We start from the raw sequence: 21467 nt of genomic DNA on the forward strand, positions 1-21467 counted from the left end.
CCAGGCATGTGTTGATACAGATACATACTTTCCCCTACTCTGATTAAGATAATATTGTTTTGTAACCTGATCTTTTTACTCCATAACACATTAGCCAACATTTCTTGAAATTCTCTTGACATCTGTAACAACATGCTTTTAGTATTATTTTCTTATCTTGATGGACATATTTTTCTCCACTTATTTCCTGTGAGTAGTTCTCAAGTCATAGTCCTTCATATTTATCTCCTCTATAAATCTCATTTCCTCTGCGAATTTATCCATTCTAAGACATCTATGTGTCATCTTTGTATTGATGACTTAGCCACACTTCTTTCAACAAATATTGAGTATCTACTATGTGCTAGGTAATAGGTTTGGCATATTCAGAAGTTAACAACACTAGGGCTAGGGTTGTAGCTCAGTAGTAGAGTGCTCATCTTGCATGTGGAAGGCACTAGATTCGATCCTCAGCACCACGTAAAAATAAAATAAAGGCACTGTGTCCATCTCAACTAAAAATATATATATGTATATGTATATATATGTGTGTGTGTGTGTGTGTGTGTGTTTGAAGAAGTTAACTAGCCAAGTGTACTGGCACACACTATAATCCCAGTGACTCAGGAAGCCTCAACAGCTTAGCAAGGCCTTGAGCAACTTAGTGAAACCCTGTCTCAAAAAATAAAGAGGGCTGGAGATGTGGCTCAGTGGTTAAGCATCCCAGTACCAAAAAGAAAAAGAAGTTAACAAGATTGACATGACCCTGCCCTTGTGCGACCTTCACTTGGGTGGGAAGCAGACAGGGAAACAGGCAATTATAAATGCAGTAATGTGGAAAATACAGAATACTGAAGGGGTGAAGGGGTCTTGAAGGCATTTGGGGGACATAACATACTGAATGATCATGAGGAGGTAGGTAAGCAATGTGGGGAGAAGATGACAGAGGATAGACCATTAGCCAGAATTTATGCCCTGATACTAGAATAGGTAAATGTTTAATGATTAGGAACTATATTCTACCCAAATACTAATTCCAAAACAATTGGAAACATATGTCCTCTTCAAAAGTTATATGTCACTGAAGTTGAAGTGTATTCCTCATTTTGAGGGTTCTTGAAGGAATTTGAGTGAATATGTGAGAGTAAACTTTGGATCCACAGAAGTAAAATTTTAAGACATTTTTCCTACAGTGGGGAAATCTGGAACCATGCAATTTCTTAAGAAAAAATAAATTGGGGGTTACTATTGCCTCTTATTTTTTTTAAATGACAGGGCTGCCTGAAGTTATGAGACAATTATTTGGAAGATGTGAGGAGAATTGAATATTAAGCACATAAAAGAGTCCTGCCACCTATCTCAGAACCCTAGGCCAAGATTCTCCCCAGCCCCAGCATGTAAAATGGTTAGTCTGTCGACTTGGTGCCTTCATAGTCTAAAAAAGCAAGATGTCTTCTGATCCTCCCAGTTTAGTCATAGAATTTTGGTTTTTTAAAGTTTTCCCATGTTTTTTTCTTTATTTTAATGATGTTTTATTAGTGCATTATAGTTATACATAATAGTGAATTCATTTTGACATAATTATATATGCATGTAATATAATTTGCTCCATTTCAGTCCCCAGTACTTTGTATTTCCCTACCCTCCTCTCTCCCCGTCCCTTCTTTTACTATACTGGTCTTTCTTCTATTTATTTATTATTTTTTAATTGGCACTTTATAGATAGAAATAAAGTTGGAATTCACTGTGATATATTAATATATGTACATGATATAATTTTGGTCAGTTTCATTCCACAGTTCCTCCCTTTTCTCATCCCTCTTCCCTTACCCTCTGTTCCCTTTCTCTACACCACTAATCTGCCTTCTTATTTTCATGTTCCTCCTCCTTTTTTCCTTTCCTTATTGGTCATAGCAGTTGTTTGTTTGTTTTCAAGTATCTTTAGTTGTAGACAGACACAGTACTTTTGTTTATTTATTATGTGGTGCTGAGGATCGAACCCAGTGCCTCACATGTGCGAGGCAAGTGCTCTACCACTGAGCTACAACCCAGCCCAGTCATAGCAGTTTTGAAGTACTTCCTAGTTATCTGATTTAATTTCCTGTTGCCTACCTTAGAAAGTTTATCTCAGGTCACACTTAGCTGCTGCCAAAAATATTTTGGATCATAGCAAACATAATTATTATTAAAGTTCACATTTGTTTTCTTGTCAAACTACTCCTTTTTTACTTTGAAAATCAAATTAATTGTTTTCAAATAAAAAGAACAAAGTTCAAAAATGTTCTAAAGGTAAATTAAATCTCACCCACATCCCACACCGAGATGAGAATCTGGCTACTTCTGTCTTTCCTAGTTACGAAGCAACATCCCCTGTCACCTGGTTGATATCTCTTGCGGATTACCCTGCAGTGCTACGCTACCATGTGGGATGCACAAGTGTCAGAGACTTTGTCATAAAGGAGAATGTCTTGTGGATGAGGCCTGCAAACAGCCCTGCACCACCCCCAGAGCTGACTGTGGCCACCCATGTATGGCATCTTGCCACCCCAGCTCACCCTGTCCAGTGACTGCTTGCAAAGCCAAGGTGGGTATTTCTGACTTCAGATGGAACACTGACTCTGGGGCTGCTAGGGAATCCAGAACTGACTAAGCAGACCCTGGCCATGCACCTTAATCAGTCAGGAAACATTGGTTGCAAGGAACTCCAAGTTAAGGTAGCAAGAGAAAGATGGTATAAATCATAAAGATTTCTATTTGCCAACTTGGTATGGCCTTTTAGTTCAGCAGATACCCTACTGTCATCTGACCACATTCTGTGTCTCCCTTCAGTCACATTCTCAGAAGACCCTGTCAACTCCATTTATTCAATAAATGTATAATGTCTGAGTATTTAAAAAAAAAAAAATTGTATGAGGTAATAAACATGGTCCCTTATAATTTGATGGTCCAGATACTAAGTAATTAATCAGATAGATCAGATATGGTATCATAGAGGAGTAGTTATATCCTTAGAGAGGGTGCTGTGGGAGCATGTAGGAAACTTGGCTGGATATGAGGGATCAAGCAAGGCCATCTAGAATGGGTGAAAGCAGATGAATCTGGTGGTATTGGCTAGACCTCAATTGGTTGCCCCTAGTGCAAGTGTCCGCCTCTGGTTCAGTGGTATAAACTTCATTCTGAGCCTTCATGCCGGATTAAGAACAGAGTAGTTTCTAGAAAGGGGCATTATATATAGGACACATCCCTCCTAGCATGTCAGCTACCGCATTTTCAATTTACATGTGTTAGCTAGGAACAGTGGCACACATCTATAATCCTAGATGCTCAGGAGGCTGAAGCAGAAGGATCATAAGTTCAAGGCCAGCCTCTGGAACTTAGCAAAACCCTGTCTCAAAAATAAATTTCTTTGGTCGGAGTGGGTGTACCAGGGATTGAACTCAAAGGCACTCAACCACTGAACCACATCCCCAGCCCTGTTTTGTATTTTATTAGTGACTGGGTCTCACTGAGTTGCTTAGCGCCTAGCTAAATTGCTGAAGCTGGCTTTGAACTCACAGTCCTCTTGCCTCTGGCTCCCAAGCCGCTAGGATTACAAGCATGCATCACCACATCCAACCAAAAATAAATAAATAAATTTTTAAAGGGGATGGGGATGTAACTCAGTGGTAGAGTGCTTACTTACCTAGCATGTGTGAGGCCCTGGGTTCAATCCCATTAACACATGCACACAACAAAGAAAATGCACATGTGTTAGCTTCTTCCATCTTGGAATGTGGCTGCTCACTGACTCTCTTGCCATGGTTTGGTTTAAGAAAACTCTTAGAAGCAAAGCCTGCTTAACACATGATTCACATGTACTAAGAGTCGTTCCATGTTAATTTTATTTCAGGTAGAGCTACAGTGTGAATGTGGACGAAGAAAAGAAATGGTGATTTGCTCTGAAGCATCCAGTACCTATCAAAGGTTAGTGCTACAGAAATGTTAACAATTGGTAGATGTAGGTGAAGGGGATTCATGTGCTTATTGGAAGATCCTTGCAAGTTTTCTAAAAGTAAGAGAATCTTTTTCTTTTCCTCTCTCTCTCACTTTTCCCCTTTTGGTCTTATTAAACTATGAGATAAAGAAAAGATATCCTGAAGTTAGATAAATTGCTTTAATATCCACTGCCTATAGGTGCCCCTTCCCCAGTCAAGGTTTTCTAATTGTTCTGGGAGGGATCTTTTTAGCCTTTTAAAGTCTTGGAATTTGTGTGGTCATACAGGGATCTGAGTGCAGGGATGGAGGTGTTAGGGAATGACTGTTATGGGTGTCTCTGATTAGATGTTGAGGTAGGCCTTAGATATAGGACTTTGCAAATACACAAACATCAAATTGGCTATTTATGAAAACCTGCTGAGTGCTGGGCATTGGCCTGAATACTCAGGTATACTGAGGAGTTGGGTTACTTCATCACTTCCTGTGTAGCTGCTTAAAACCTAGTGAAGACTCATGACACAAACAGTAGGTAGTTTGTAAGATAGGATTCCAAGGCCACACAAACTGTCTTGTGGTGGATTGGCTTTAAAAGTGGTGTTCTGTGTTTCTAGCATGGGGAGTTTCTTGTGAAACTGCAATGTCTATTCTCTTTTCAATATTTCAGAATAGCTGCTATTTCTATGGCCTCTAAAATAACAGACATGCAGCTTGGAGACTCAGTGGAGATCAGCAAGTTAATTACCAAGAAGGAAATTCAACAAGCCAGGTAATTTTAAAAATGTGTAAGGTGCCTTCTTTCTCTAATTAGACTTGGTTTCTCATGGGTAGGGCACATTCATTTATTTCAGTCTCCCACAATGGAGCTCATTCACAGCAGGTATTCAGTACACTTTGATGTTGAGACCATACCCACTCCAAACCCAAGGAGTCCCACTCAAGATGTAGCTAAGACCAGAGGATATTTTCCAGTTTCACTTTAGACAGTTGATAGAGGAAGCAGAGTCCTAGATGTGCCCAGCCCAGCCCACAGGAAAACAGAGAATCAGAGTGGTGGCTGAATATAAGAAGGGAGGTGGGACTGCCAGAAGGGTCCCTGGGGAGCATTTTGAAGGCAGAGCATCCAGAGAACATGCCCATTGAGAACTCCTAGATTCCCATAACCTAGAGACCAGGGGAAACAATGAGATTCACAGGGCAGGAGTTGCTAATGAAACCTGAAAAGTAGGTGACCTCACAAGCCTCACAAGCTGGCCTGAAGAAAAGTCCTTTGGCAAGAGTGTGCTGTGTCTTCAAGTGATCTAAGTAAGACTTTCTTGCTGGATAGGAACTGTAGAACCTGTGTCCTGACTAATTTTTTTTCATTTGCTTATCAAGGCTAGAGTGTGATGAGGAGTGTTCAGCCTTGGAAAGGAAAAAGTAAGTGGTTTCAACAGCTTGTTATCTAATTGTCACTGAGCCCTATTAATTAATGGGAGGAAGCAACCCTTTTGTCACTCAACATCTACTCTGAGTCTTTCACTGCTGTCAGAAAGAGAAATATGATCATCAAGAATTGAATTGTCTAAGGATAAACTACTCAGGTAGTTTCAGCGTATTTCAGAAGCATGAGCTGGGTGGATTTGGGCATGATGCCACAACATAATTATTTAGTGACTGGCCAACTTCCTGATTCCAACAGAGGTAACAATCTTAAAATGAATTCTGCTCGGGATGTGGCTCAAGTGGTAGCGCCCTCGCCTGGCATGCATGAGGCACTGGGTTCAGCACCACATAAAAGTAAAATGAAGATATTATGTCCACCTAAAACTAAAAAATAAATATTTTTTTAAAAAATGAATTCTTTGTATTGAAGTACAACATATAAGTGTAAAGATCAGTGGGCTACAGTGGTATAAACAATACTGAAGTCAAGAAGTAGAAAATTATCGGAGTCCTCTCATGTAGCCCACAAAATTGTCTGTCCTGACTTTAACACTTGAATCTTGTCTGTTTTTGAACTTTATATAAGTGAAATCATATGGTTTGTGTTTGGTTTCTTTCATTACATTTGTGACACTCATTTCTGTTGTTGCAAGTAGCAACACTGAATTCATCTTCGTTTTTGCGTATTATTGCATTAATATATCAGTAACCATTCTGCTATTGGGCTGTTTCAAATAATGCTGTTAAGAACTTCTTCTTTTGTGAGGTGCTAGGGATTGAACCTGGGATCTTGCACTTACTTTCCAAGCACTATGCCTCAGAGCTACATTCCCAGCCCCCAAGAATATTTTTATTCTTGCTTTGCTATATATACATATTTGTTTCCACTGGATATAAACTTAGGAGTATAATTGTTGATTAATAAGGTATGCCTATGTTCAGCTTTAATAGATTCTTCCAAGTGTTCAAATTGGTTGTGCCAAACTACAGTGCTTTCAGCAATGATGCTGTTCAAAGTTCCCTTGCTGTGACTCTCATGGCAATTTTCTAGCGAGTGCTGTTCAAACCCATGCCCTTTTAATAACCATCAGTTAGTATTCTTAGTTGTAAAATGTGAAGTAGGAGTCCCAGATGTTCAGAAATGTTCTAAATTCACAGGTGTCCAAAATATGAAAATATGTCTTTGTGTAATTGAGTGGTAGTATTATATAGTAGTCTGAGCTGTCCAGAGCTCCAGAGTCGGATTATCTAGATTTGAATCCTATCTTTACAAATCATGTAGCTTTATAACCTTCAGCAAGTCACATATTCTCCCTAAGCTTTAATTTTTGTTAAAAATTTGTATAATAGTGACAATGATAATATCTACTTCCCAGAGTTTTTGTGAGGATTAATATATTAAAATGAAGGAAGACATATAAGGCTCTTGCCACAAGCCTGACACATAGTAGTTGCCCAGTAAATATTAGTTACTGATTTAAACTGGCTTTTTTTTTTTTTTTTTTTGGCACAGTGCTGGAGATAGAATCCAGGGCCTTGCACATGCTAGACAAGTGATCTACCAAAGAAAAGAAATGCAAATTTTAAAAAGAAAACTCAATCTAAAGTTAAAATATATGTATATTTCTATTGCAAAAATCAAAAACTAACAGGCCAAATTCAGCTCATAGACAGGTTTTAATTAGTGTTTAAATTTGAATTGGTGGCCTACTAATAAAAACATCAAAGGATCACCCTCCAAGAATTCTGAAAATTAAGACTGTTTAAAAAACAAAAAATAGGAAAATTTAAGCCATTGCATAGCATGTGTCTATAAACCCACCTGCTCAGGTGGCCAAGGCAGGAGGATCACCTGAGCCCATGAGTTTTGAGACCAGCTTAGGCAAGATAAGGAAACCGTGTCTTAAACAAACAAATACGGTACGTATGTTTCCCAGTGAAATTCTTTCTGCTTTTATTTTCCAGATTTTTGTGATGGGATTTTAATTTTGGTGTTTATATGTCCATTTTATGATTTGGTTTTTTTTTTTTTTTTTGATGCTGGGGATCAGACCGAACACATTGTGCATGTTAAATATGCAGTCTGCCACAGAGCTACCTTCCTAGCTTAGGTACCTATGTTAAGCCTCAGAGAAAGTCATTCCCCATTGACCATTTCCAGTAATGTCATACACCAGCCTTCTCTTCCCCAAATAATAAAAATCTCTAATATTCAGCTTGCTCAGACCCACATAGGTCTTTTTTTGTTTATTTTATTCTATGAAGACGATACCACATCTTGTTTTCTTTTTTTAGTCATCCATTTTACTGAAATCAAATGGCTAATATATAAGGAACTTAGGACATTGTAATCCCTGTATATTATTACAGTAGTCACCCCTTATCTGCAGTTTTGCTTTCCAGTTTTAGTGACCCACAGTCAACTGCAGATCAAAAATATTAAATGGAAAATTCCAAAAGTAAAAAATTTACTGATTTTAAATTTCACTCTGTTGTTAATAGCCTGATGAAATTTTACACCATCCCCACTCCATCATGTGAGGGATATGAATCACGCCTATGTCCAGTATCCACACTGAATACACTACCCACCTAGTAACCACTTAGTAACCATCTGAGTTATTAGATTGACTATTGCAATATCACATGTTTATGTTCAAATAACACTTATTGTACTTAATAATGGCTCTGAAGCACAAGAGTAGTGACTGGCAATTCAGATTTGCCGAAGAGAAGAAATGAAGTGTATAAGTAAAAAGGTAAAAGTTCTCAACTTAAGGGGGGAAAAAAAATCACATGTTAACATTGCTAAAATCTGTGCTGTTTTTATTAATCTTTTACTGTACCTAATTCATAAATTAAATTTTATCATAGATATGTATGTATAGGAAAACATAGCATGCATAGGGCTTGGTACTATTACAGTTTTAAACATCCATTTGAGGTCTTGGAGCATATCTCCTATAGGTAAGAAAGGACTCTATAAGATAGTTTCCTCTACTCCTTTCCTTATGTTTGCAAAAACTTCTCTCATTTTCAGGAGGTTAGCAGAGGCATTTGATATCAGTGATGATTCTGATCCTTTTAATATACGTTCTTCAGGATCAAAATTCAGTGATAGTTTGAAAGATGATGCCAGGTATGTAACTTTTTTCTATTAATAATGGCTTAGGAGAGTATTTAGTATTTTAACATAGAAACTAATATGTATTCCTTCTGTGACTAAGGCAGGCAAAGTTTATTTACCTATTGTAAAAGATTGGGTGTTGTTTAATAAAAATCCTGCCTTAGTTTTTCAAAACTGTTTCCTTAACGGAACTTTGGTGGGGAGGTGGGTGCCCTGTGGTTGGAGTTGGAGCCTATCAAGAGCTAGAGTAGACTAAATCGTAGCATCTCTGAGCCACATTTCACCTCTGTCCACCCAAGTCTCACAATTACATGATTCTTACTTGGGTCAGTAGTAGTTCTTATTTTTCTCCTGTTTCCTGGTGCTCTGATGGCTATGTCTCCTCCTTTCTCTTCTCATATTTGTTCATATTCATATTCTCTCTCTCTCTCTCCCTCCCTCCCTCCCTCCCTCTCTCCCCTTTATCATGGCTGTCTGCTATCTGACAGTTCCTGACTTCTTTTCTGCCAGCATTGTACATTGTATGCTACTTTATAGGCAGAGGGTGAGTGGAAGGGATTCTTGGAAGAATAGAAACAAACAAAATTAACTGGTGATTTCTCATTTCAGGAAGGACTTAAAGTTTGTCAGTGATGTTGAGAAGGAAATGGAAACCCTTGTGGAGGCTGTGAATAAGGTTGAAGTCAAAACATCCAACTGGACATTCCTCTAAGGCCAGCTTGATAAGAGATCAAGTCCTAGAAACACCATCAGCCTAGAGTAGTTGTAGAAAAAATTCATAGTTTGCTTGAGGATTCTAATCTTTCCCCAAAACCCAGGCATTATAACATCCATGGAAGCTTGTCCAGGTTCAGTCATTGCAGAAAATAATATGCAGTCAAATTAAATGTTAATAAAAATCACAGCTCAGTGCTTCAGAGGGGGCAAAGAAACTCTGGACAAGGAATGATAGTCACATGACTAAGTAGAATATTTAGAACTCCTGCAAGGCCCTCAGATCTCAGAGGGCTGTGTGTGTGTTAGATAGCACACTCCTTCTTTGTTACTCCAAAGTCAGGACAGAAACTCTTGGATAAAGATAAAACTTTGTATGACTAGTGCTCAAAGAGTAATAGCAGGTAGACTCCTTAAAAAAAGGCCCAAAGCCATGTGCAGTTGCGCATCATTGTAATCTCAGAACTCAGGTAGTTGGTTGAGGCAGGAAGATCACAAATTCAAGGGCGTCAGCAACTTAGCAAGACCCTATCTCAAAATAAAAAGGCCTGAGCTACATCCCCAGCCCAGTTATAAGCATTTTCTATTTTTAAGATGATGTTATCAATCAGTTATCTATTTCCTCAATATAGGGAAAGAATAGTAAGAAAAGCCACAGCTTCCCTCCCATGAACAGAGACCACCGCCGAATCATCCATGACTTGGCCCAAGTTTATGGTCTGGAGAGCGTGAGCTATGACAGTGAACCAAAGCGCAACGTTGTAGTCACTGCCATTAGGTAGGTTAATCTGACTGTCACGGGAAGAACTCAGCAAGGCCAACTGGACCCAGGAGGCAGGATCTATTGGGATTTGCTTTCCTTTTGTCTCTTCCTTTTGGAAGAATAGAAGGGAAAGCTACTTTGCTGGGCCAGCCTTTCATTATGATCTGAAGATCTGAGCCAGAGGGTGAATTCCATGCTTCATTCCATAAGGCACACATACCCAAAGCCTCATGTGTGCCCTAATCTATGGAAGATGCTAGAGGATTTATTTCTGTAGGTAGAGGGAACAGACCTTGGGGGCCTAAAGGTATGCCTTTTCATCATATCTGTCCCTTTTCCCTTCTGTCTTTTATTCATCCCTCTGTCCCTCCCTGGCTTCATCTTCCTAGCATGAGAGAAATAGAACAAATGCTGGACTCTGATTCAAGGCATACCATGTGAACAGTATTTTACCATCAAAGGAAACTTAGGCAGTAGTGTGAGCCAGAAGGGGAAAGGGAGGACCTAAGTTGGGTCTGGAAATATAGCTTTTCTAGCATGTGCAAGGCCCTAGGTTTGATCTCCAGCATCACAAAAAATTTTTAAAAAGAACCCAAGGGAGTCAGAGTTTCCCAAGGAAGAATAGTGAAGTGTAACATGAGGCAACAGGCCCAGCAGGGGTAGGTGGAAGAGATGGGGTTGAATGCAAGTAACCATGCCCAAGAGAAGACAGGTCATAGTAGAGAGTGCTCAGCAATTATAGTGCCAAAGTCACAAACTGAGTTTCTGACTGTCTGCTTATCTATACAAGTGATCGTCTTTGTTCATTACTGTGTTTTTTGACTCCTCAGGGGGAAGTCCATTTGTCCACCTACCACACTGACAGGTGTGCTTGAAAGGGAAATGCAGACACGACCTCCACCACCAATTCCTCATCACAGACAGCAGACAGACAAGTAAGAATTCTTCAGCTGTTTCCAAAGGGACCTGGCTGGTAGAGACGCCATCAGGGGCTGAACTGGCCTGGGCTGCACCAGCCACTACTGGCCTCTCTGGGCTTGGCCTTAGGGTGCCATGTTCAAATATATAAGGTTTATTTGGCTATCAGACACATTTGTTTAAGCCACAGAAGACAAGTTTGATGTTTGTAATACCAGTTTCACTCCAGGGAGTACGGTGACTGGACATAATTTCCACAATATAGGTAGAAAATGGATTTAGTCTGTCATAACTAATGATTTAGAACTGGAACATCACATAATTAACAATAGTCACTCTGGAGATGAAAGTGGGATTGGGGGTAAGAATTAGGCAGTGAAGAGGGTGAGTGGGGACTTCCACATTTTTTTGTCTACTTCTAAGTGGCTTGAATTATTTTTACCACAAAAACACATTCGTGATTTAAAGAAGAAAACAAGTTGGCAAGTAGCAAGTCTGCCAGATGTTTTCTCAAACAGGAGCAGAGAAAGAGCATATCCTCACTCTCTTCCTCTCCTTTGTCAAGAGGGGAGCCCAGCTGCCCTATTATGACCAAGGCAGCATGTCTGAAAATTACTCTGAAACCTAGAGAGTCTCTACTCCTTTCTGGCCTTCCACTCAGAAGTCCTAGCAGTAACTGTTCTGTACTTCCTGCACAAAACCTCTGGAAGGATAATAAGAGCAGTTTACAGAGTCACCATGAGGGTCAGAGCAATTGGTATTTCTATGTCTAAGCCTCAGCCAAGGGCCATGTAGCTCCATAGAGCCAGCTCCTCTCTACCCCTGGAAACCAAGCAGCCTGGACTCTGATGAACACTGTTCATTAGCTTATTTATGCCATGCTACCTTTTTTGTTTTTAACTTGTTTGATTTTGCTATAAAACTACTATGGAAGGCCAGACATGGCAGCACATGCCGGTGATTCCAGCCAACATGGTAGGCTAAGAAAGGAGGATAGCAAGCTCAAGGCTTCAACAACTTACAACTTAGTGAGACCCTGTCTCTAAATTTAAAAAAAAAAAAAAATACTGTTATGGAGAAACTTTCAGGTTAGAATGGTATTAACTAATAAACACCTGTGTACCCATCACCAAATTTCAATAACCACCAGCTCGCATTTGCCTCTCTATCTTATCAAAGCTTCACAAGTGGCTAATCTGCTGATCCTTAACTTTCTGAAGACCTGTGTCTCTTTCCCCCAAAGAAGAAAAGATTGATTGTTCTTTTGTTTGCTTTTCAGGAATCCTGGGAGCAGTAATTTACAGAAGATAGCAAAGGAGCCAGTAATTGACTACTTTGATGTCCAGGACTGAGATCAAGATGCACTTAGATAAAAGAATAATTAGATGTAGTGGAGACTTATTTGCCAGCAGATAAATCATGCTTGTTCCTCACTGCCTGGCAGACCACAGCCTCATGTGCTGTCTTGTACTGATACATCCAAGCATGAGTGTTTCAGAAATCCCCTTGTCTATTCCTACATGTATAAAGTGTTTCGCTATGGCCAGATCTCTGATTGTATGGTCACTAGGTTTTCAGTGATATATTTAAAGAGTCTCCTCAAATCATCACTGTGATTGCTCTGAGGGTTGGGGGAATATTGGGTTTTATTTGGACAAATCAGAATTTTTGCCCAAAACTGGCTTCATGGCACTTAGTCATAGTTTCAGTTTTCCCAGTTGTTCCTCCTCCTGAAAATGCTTGCAACATCAGATAGATCTCTGCAAATTCTCAGCCTGAAATACCAAATACTAAATTTGTACACCAAATTTGAAATCACTCCTGTCATCTTAAACCTAACCATCTTTCCTAAGTGTTACTGTATTTTGCCAAAAGCTGTCTTGGAGCTATCTAGATGAACTTCTTTTTAATGTTTCCTAATACTGTCAGTTCTAGACCTACAAGAAAGTCAGGTTGCTTTATAGAATTCCATTTTCTCAAGTTCCTGATGCTTCTTATACCACATCACTGAGCCTGTCCAGTGACAGTTTAGCCATCTCCCATAATAAAGGGCGTAGAACAAGCTTTTCCTTTTACCAGATTCACACTGTGGCCTCTATGAACTGACTAGTGTAATCCTAACTCCTCTCTGGTTGATAAAGAGTCTCATATAGACAACTGTCCTGCATTGCTTTTTCCTAGGCCTTCAACAGCCATGTTGATTTTCTCTGAGCTCTGGACCTCTGAATATTCAAAGAAGTATGTGGATAGTCCAGAGCTTATGCCCAGAAGCCCACTGGAGGCATTCTTCAGGCTCCTTTAAAGCAGGTGTGTCAACAGTTAAATTAATTTGGCTCCCTTTGCATTGGTAACCCTCTAGTATGGAGACCAGATTTCCAGCAGCTTCCTTCTGCTTCAAAACAAACCTTGATCCCCAGAGCAGCAGAAGGAAATTTGAGATGTGAAATTCCAAATTCAGGCATTTTTGTAAGAAGAGCAGGGTTTCCCTTTGGTCCTCACCCAACCTACTTTGAAAGATTGAGGTATAGCATGGGAACAGACAACTGGAAAGAAATGACAGAAAACAACAAAACTTCCTCTCTTTGGGCCCATTTAGCATAGGGTCTGTGACCCTACACACAATAGAAATACCACAAGCATCTGTTAGGTCTTTAAAGTGGTGGATTAGGTGGGTGAACTCTGTGAAGGCATCTCAGAATCAGCAGGAGGCAAGAGGTCTGACTTCAGGTTCTAACTCTGCTCACAACTTGCCACTTGATGGAGTGGAAGTTTCACCTACCTCATCAGGGTTGTGAGGATTAAATGAAAAGCAGATGTGGAGGTGCCTGATTCATCAGAGGAACTCAAAGTTCATGAAAATTACATTTGGTATCTGGAAAAATTGGTAAGCATTTCTCCAGAATGCTATCCAAATAAAGGGATGGAATGCCTGCCAGGCTGCTCCTTATGAATGGCTGCATGCTTTCCAGATGCCACTTGTGTATTGGGACTATGAGAGGCAGATGTGCCGGGGCTTGAGGAAGAATTGTTCAGATTGGGATGAGACTGGAAAGGTAGATGTGTGTCAGCTGATGAGAACCACTGATGAACTCTAAGTAGAACAGCATGGCCAAATTCCTAATCCAGAGCAACAGTCAGCAAATATTTCAGTAAGCAACTAGAGTAATAGACTTTGTGCAACTTACAGTTTCTGTTAACAACTAGACAACTCTGCCATTGTGTGAACACAGCCATAGATAGTACATAATCTCACCTTACTTAGAATCACGTTTAGGGGGCTAGAGTTGTAGCTCAGTGGTAGAACGCTTGCCTAGCATGTGTGAGGCACATAAATAAAATAAATGTCCAGGGGCTGGGGCTATAGCTCAGTAGTAGAGCACTTGCCTAAAGTGTGAGGCACTGAGTTTGATCCTTAACACTACATAAAAATAAATAAAGGCATTCTGTACACCTATAACTATAAAAAAATTTTTTAAAAAAATAAAGGTCCATCAACAACTAAAAAAAAATTTAAAGAAAAATCACTTGTAACTTATATATGTTACAAAATATACTTTTGACTTTTTCCCAGCCATTTAAAAATTGTAGGGCAGGGCATATAGCTCAGTGGTAGAACACTTGCCTGGTTGCCTGAAGCTTCCATCCCCCAGCCCTGGTGGGGGACAGGGAAAAACATGAGGATATTTGGGTTAGGATGTAGCTCAGTGGAACAGCACTTGCCTGGCATGCATAAGGCACTGGGTTCAATCCCTATCACCACAAATTTTTAAATTGTGAATTACATTCTTAGCTCATGGGTTGTGCAAAAACGGGCAGCAGGCTAGATTTTTTTATTTTTATTTTTATTTTTTTTTTTTCCTTTCGTACCAGGGATTGAACCCAGGGGCACTTAACCACTGAGCCACGTCCCCAGACCTTTTTAATATTTTATTAGAGACAGGGTCTCGCTACGTTGCTGAGGCTGGCTTTGAACTCATGATCTCCTGCCTCAGCCTCCCCAGCTATTGGGATTACTGCCAACACAACTGGCTAGCAAGCTTGATTTGACCATGGACCTTATATTACTACCCTGTTCTAGAGAAGCCTCTTAGGTAAAAGTGTGTGAAAAGGATCGGAGGGCAGTTTTGATATATGAAGCAGAACCAAGAGGCTGCAGAGGTGATCCAGAGATCCAGATAAAAGAGGATGAGGGTGATAAGATTTGACCCTGCAAAGAAGAGATTCAGATCAGGGAGTTAGGATATGATGCCTGGGGTCTGCAGGGGAACCAGCCCCCTTCTGAGCTCCAAGGGAGCCCCAGGCCACCTCAGCAAGGGAATACTGTTTCTCATAGGTCTGTCTGATTCTTCACAGCACAAGCAGTCTTGAATACAATTTTACACTTGGATCCTGTGTTTTAAGGGAATCTGTGGACCAGGATCCCACACCATTGCTTCTTGAGAATCGGGTCCTGTCTTCTCCCCCTTCCAGTTCTACACTTTCTTAACAGGATTTCTTTCATGGGTCAGAATTTTCCAGAAACCAAACTCTTATCTCTGGAATTCCCTCTGGCTTGTCTTGCAGGACTGGCTCCTCTCAGCAGCAGTGCCAGTCTGATGCAATGGGTGGGAGGACTGGAGATGAAGCAGGCCCTCCTGATTGCAGGATCTGCCTGAAACAGCTCTGGATCCTGTCTTAGCCAGGCCTGAGAACAGATCAGGGAGGGGAAAATGGAATGTCAGACTTGAGGGAAATGCAAAGTCCAAGTAATTGGGTCCTGTAGATTTAAGATTGGGGGTGGGGGGTGCCCTTCCTATGATGCTGGCCTTCTTGCTTCATGCCTGAAAGCCTGGGGACCTTGTTTCCTAAGAGAACCTTGCCAGGGTACCTCTTCATTAGTCTACTCACCCACAACCCAAGGGAAAGTTCTGCCTCCCAAACCCCAGACAGCTTTAGCATGGATGTCCCATACTGTCTTCCATGGTCTTTAGAGTGCGAGGATCCCCAGGAGATTTCAAAGCCACTCTGACCCCTCTATCTACAAAGGCTAATCCAAGAAGAGACATGCCACATTAGGCCTTGTGTTTGCCAACCTAGAAGCATCCTGTACCAGGAGGGAGATGACTCCTCAGAAAATTGAGTTGTTTGCCTCTCTGATATCTGCAAACAGAGCTCATGTGGAAGTCCTGCCCATGACCAGGTTTGCCCTGAGCTCAGGCTTTATGAGGTTGCTTTTTCTGATGCACAGCCTCCTGGAAAACCTGAGAAAAAGCTAAATATATAGAATTTCTGTCTTGCTGCCTCAATTCTCTCCTTGGGCAGTTTCTTAACAGTGAGCATTGGTTTCTGCATCTGAGGTAATGGGTCCTGCCCATGTGCTGTCCTGAGTTATCTTGAGGGTAACACTTGGGTCATAAAGATCAAGAGAGTCTCCCCATGCCACATGGCATCAGCATAGTCAAGCCTCAAGCCTATACCAGGACAGCCTCAGCAAGTAACTACTGGGGGTCAGGGGAGGAACAACAGTAGTCAACTGCCTTGGCAAGGACAGTAGCTTTCAGTCACCTAACCATGTACTCCCTTCACCCACTTCACCCAACATGAGTGAGTCAAGTCCTCATCTCCTCACACTTGTCCAGGAGTCTCTTCTAAAAGTAGATAACAGTTATAGAGAATAGAAGGTACTCAACACAGTGCCTTCTATGTTCTTTTTCATTCCTCAAAGCCCCAGAAAATATGTATTTGAAACCCCTTCACTAGTGGGGAGAGTTAGATCACTTACCCAGCTCACGCAGTGGACAACTGAGGATCTGAAATTCCTACTGAACTCCTGTATCTTCTCACGCCAAGCAGAGGCAACTTGGACAGCTCATTTGGAGTCCCTGGAGGAAGATGGCCCAGGTCAGGTCAAATGGGAACAAAGCTTATATCTATGACCCCAAGCAGAATAACCAGAGGATAGGACTTTTCCCACAATGACCACTAGGGTGCAATATGGATCCCCAAACCAGATGGGTGGGGGAGTGTTCACATTGCCTCAGGAAAACTATTTAAAACATTTGAGTGGCATTTATAACCGGTGTATTTAAAATTTATCACATTTGCATTCCTTTTTTTAATACTGCCTTCTCTCTACTTGTTGATATACAGAGCATAGGCACAGGGGGAAAACATAAGGCATGCAGATATCTGAAGGAAGACTATTCCAGGCAGAGGGAACAGCCATTGCAAAGGTTCTACAGTGGAAACATGCACCGTGAAGGAACAGCAAGGCCATCGGGCTGTAGGGGAGAGTAGCAGGGATCGGAAAGGTAACAGAATTTGTTGGTGTCAGGCCTTGTCAGCCACTGGAAGATTTAGGACAGGAAAGATCTCACACATTTTTAAAAATAATCATCCAGCTTCTGTATTGAGTCTAGATGCCTGGGCAAGGGAAGAGGTTTAGGAAAACCATCAGAAGACCACTGCTGTAGGGCTGGGGATATGACTCAGTGGTAGAGCATTTACCTGTCATGCATGAGGCCCTGGGTTTGATCCCTAGCACTGGAGAGGTGGAAAAATAAATAAATAAATAAAGAAGATCACTGCTGAAATCAGAGAGACAATAGTGACTTGAGCTGGGGTGGTGAAAGTGGTTGTATTCTGGATACATTTGCAGGTAACACCTAAGAGATTTACTGACATGTGGGATGTGAGAGAGAAGAGGAGTCAGGAATGACTTCAACGTTTTTGGCCTGAGCAGTTGGAAGACTGAATTTGCCATTTACTGAGATAGGAAAGAATGTGGGAGGAGCAGGTTTGGGGGATGAAAATCTGTCCAGTAGGTGGTTGTACATGGGAGTCTGAAGTCTGGAGTTTGGACTGGGCTAGAGATCTAATTTGGGGATCTGTTGCATATAATGGTATTTAAAGGCTGATGAGATCATAACTGGAGGGCGGGGAAAGAGAAGAGGCACAAGGACTAAGCCCTGAGCGTTCTATCATCAAGGGGACAGGGAGCTGAGAACAGGGTGGAAGAGCTGAGGAGTGGCACCTCCATCCACTGTCTGCCTTGCTTCCTATTCTACCGTGGCTCTCTGCTTCTGCAGCACAGCCACCTCACGTCCCTGGTGAACAAGAGTGGCCTGGTGCATCATCTTTTCTTTGCTATCCCCTGACCTAGAGCCAGAGGCCAGGACAAATATGAGGGAATGACAGAATGGAGGCAGGAACACATTCTTAAAGGGCCTGGCAGGGCTCATCCCATGACCTGTTGCAGCCCTCATCTGAGGAATTCTCCTTATCAGCCTTATTGGGTCCCTGGAGACTCAGTTCAAGATTTATGGCCTCAAGTGTGCCTGGGTTATGTGGCTCTGAGTTTTGTGTCTTCTCCCTCAATCCCTGACCCAGCCTCTCAGCCTACAGCCTCCACTCACCCAATCCTCCCCCAGGATCCAGAGTAACCTCTACAGATGCCCTCTAGCATTTCTACCTTGGCCCCTGGACACAAACAAGAATCCCAAGACTGTGAACTCTTGCAAACTCCACCCAGCCTTGCTACATCACATGGTAATGCTAGTGGCAGAATTAAACCTGAAGCACTTCACTTTCACTGAACTTCATTATCCATTATCCTCCTTTACAGGTAAAGAAATTAAGGCCTAGAAAGGTTAAATAATCCACCCAAAGTTCAGTGGTAGACATTGAAGTGTTAGATTGTTTTAAATTTGGGAAGTTTTATTGTTTTTGTTACTGTTTTGTTTGTTTGCTTTAGGACAGGGTCTCCCAATATTGCCAAGGCTGACCTCAAAACTCCTGGGCTCAAGCAATCTAATCCTCTTGCTTTAGCCTCCTTAGTAGCTGGAACTATTCACATGCACCACTGCACCTGGTTGTTCTTTTGTTTTGTTTTTTTTTAATGTGGTGCTGAGAATCAAAACCAGTGCCTCATTCATGCTAAGCAAGTTCTCTACCACTGAGCCACAACCCAACCCCTGCACCTGGTCGTTATTTCCTAAGTGTTTTATTGTTATTCTCACTGTTCCTATATGTTATTTGTACCCTTGCTTACAAAATAATATTTCACAATTTAAAACCAAACAAACTAGTTAAGGTCACATCTTCAGGTACCAGGTTAATGCACAGGCTTCAGAGACACATTGACAAGGCTAGAGTCCCCTGTATGGCCCATCTCTCTAGCTTCCTTGTAAGATGGGCCTGACGACATGAAGATACAAGAGGGTGCATAGTGCTAACAGCAAACATATATACTCCCCTGTCTTCATGCAGCTCTGTAAAATTAGATTATTATCCCATCTTAACTGAGGTCATATGGCTAGTGAGTGGCAGAGTAGATGTTTGAATCCAGGCAGGCTGGCTTCGGTGTATTCAGCATAAACCCATGCTATATGCAGAATGGCTGAGATCACTATGCTCTACTGTTCCCACTCTAAGACCAGTGCAGAAATGGGTGTGGAGCCAAATTAAGCCCTAGGGCTGAGCCTAAAATGGCTGCTGCTTCCTAAACTTCAGGAACCCATCTGAGGGAGGAAACAGTAAAACCAGCCAGATCAGGGTACTGCTATTTTTCCTTAGAAGCCCTAGGAGAAAGAGAGAGTGAGCCAGACAGGGAATAAGAGGCTCTTGGCCAAGCTGAGATCACCAGGCGGAGGATCAAACCTTTGCAAAACCTTGGAAGGACTAGGAGTTGTTCCTGTCCCATTGCTATCCCCATCTCAGCTGGAGAAGGGGCAGGATGGAGAGGGATCATAGCATGAGGCTACAAAGTGCCAGAAGTCAGAGCTAGGAGACCCGCAGACACTAACAGATCCAAGTTTCATTGAATAGACAGGAAACCAAGGCCCAGAGAGTGGAAGGGTACTGTTCAGATCACATAGTCTGTGCTGGGATTGGGAGAATGGGAGGAAAGAAATGTGGGTATGTGGGGGGCGGGGGTACACATTCCCAAAGCCAAGAGCAAGAACCCATAAGGTGGGCTGGGATTGTGGCTCAGTGGTAGAGCACTTGCCAAGCATGTGTGAGGCACTGGGTTCAATCCTCAGCACCACATATAAATAAATGAATAAAATAAAGATCCATCAACATCTAAAAAAATGAAAAAGAAAAAAAAAAAAGAACCCATGTTCTGTGATGCCCATCTCACCCATTCCTGCTGCTTCCTTCCTGCCATTCTCTAGAGACTTCTTCCCTCACTCCTGCCCAACCCTTGTCCTCTCCTCCCCTGGGCCTGTCCTCAGTCCACCCACTCACTTCTCTGACCTCATCTTCTTCCACTTCCCACTCCCTCTTTCCCTTCCAGCTCAGCAGCCCCTCTTAACTTCCTTCTTTATGGCTTTTCACCAGCCATTTCTTCAGCTTAGCATACATTTTCCTCATGTGTTCACATGGCTCATCCTTCAGCCCCTCCAGGTCCTTCCTCAAAATTGTCTTCTCAATGAGGCTTTCTGCTTTTCTCACTTCCCCACACTTCCCATTCCCCCTTCCTGATTTTCCTTCTTAGCGTCTATCATTAACATACCATATATTTTACACAGGATGTGAGTTCAGTAAGAACAAGGACTTTTGTTTGTCTTCCTTGTGCCTATATCCTCAACACTAGAATGTCATGTGTCATACTGTAGGCTTTCAACCAGTGTCTGCTGAGAGAATAGGAAGACTTGCTCTGTGACTGCCGTCAGGACTCATCAGAGCCTGACATTGGGACCAGAACCTAAAATAGGTACAGGCAATAAACCTCCTACAAGGTTTATTGGCAGGGCAGTGGAAAGCAGGCAGATGGACCTATTGGCTGTCCTGCTTCTGAAACAGCAAGGAGGGCCCTGCTTCCCCCACCAAGGTTTCCTGCTCAATGTAAGTTGTTTTTGAATAATTGTTTCCACCAATGACCAAGTTCAGGAGCTGCTCACTCCTTTCCCCAAGCTTTCCAGCAACCTTTACATGTACAATGGGCCTGAACTTAACTGACCTTCTTCAGGTGGCAGAGTAAGCACCTCTTTCATTTTTTGTAAGCTGAGTGCAGACAGACTGAGTGTACATGTGCAGATCCCAGTGTCAAGGGAAAAGCCTGGTGCTGAGAACAAAGATCTGAAAACAAGTGTGCAGAAATTCTGAGCTCAGTGTGCAACAGCTGACTGTGCCTGCCGGATCCCACCCCTTCTGTGTTAGCTTTGCTCCTGGTGTCCTCAGCAAATGGTTCAGGAAACCTGTCCATGCACTGTTTCCCTTGTACTCAAGCACACACCCCAATAAAGCCTCATTCAGATGGTATTGCTTGCCTCTTTGTGATTTCTATCTCAACTGAGCTAAAGAATTCTCAGATTAGCTGTTAACACTAAGAGCTGGGATCATCAGAAAGAACTATGCTTTGCCTTTTCATGATTTCTATCCCCAGTTGAGTGAAAAACACCCCACACTGATTAGTAACACCTCCAGGGCCACCTCCCGAGAACATGAGGATGCCAGAGTGTTCGGTGAGGGATAGAGGAGGGCAGGACCCAGAGATCTGCCTCTCATGTGATTGAGGTCTTAGGATCGTGTTCCTCTGAAATCTCAGGAATGAAAAAGGCCACCTCATGCTCATGGGACCACTGA

The 21467-nt window shown here is 41.9% G+C and overlaps 1 protein-coding gene across 5 annotated transcripts in view; it reads left to right on the top strand.

The window, feature by feature from the left end:
- Window positions 1–21143, top strand: part of Nfx1 (nuclear transcription factor, X-box binding 1) — a 79405-nt gene extending 58262 nt beyond the window's left edge. For 2 of the 5 annotated variants that reach the window (XM_027930936.3, XM_071600691.1), the window contains 9 exons: window positions 2333–2563; window positions 3869–3942; window positions 4619–4720; window positions 5329–5370; window positions 8417–8515; window positions 9113–9179; window positions 9850–9995; window positions 10811–10915; window positions 12178–21143. In XM_027930936.3, the coding sequence (XP_027786737.1) occupies window positions 2333–2563; window positions 3869–3942; window positions 4619–4720; window positions 5329–5370; window positions 8417–8515; window positions 9113–9179; window positions 9850–9995; window positions 10811–10915; window positions 12178–12250 (939 nt within the window). In that variant the 3' untranslated portion in view covers window positions 12251–21143. The remainder of the gene's footprint in view (window positions 1–2332; window positions 2564–3868; window positions 3943–4618; window positions 4721–5328; window positions 5371–8416; window positions 8516–9112; window positions 9180–9849; window positions 9996–10810; window positions 10916–12177) is intronic. The other 3 variants (XR_011704127.1, XR_011704126.1, XR_011704128.1) reach the window with 3 other exon arrangements.
- The last annotated feature ends 324 nt before the right edge of the window (window positions 21144–21467 follow it).

The sequence above is a fragment of the Marmota flaviventris genome, chromosome 13 (assembly GCF_047511675.1).
Source record: "Marmota flaviventris isolate mMarFla1 chromosome 13, mMarFla1.hap1, whole genome shotgun sequence".
Lineage (NCBI taxonomy): Eukaryota > Metazoa > Chordata > Mammalia > Rodentia > Sciuridae > Marmota > Marmota flaviventris.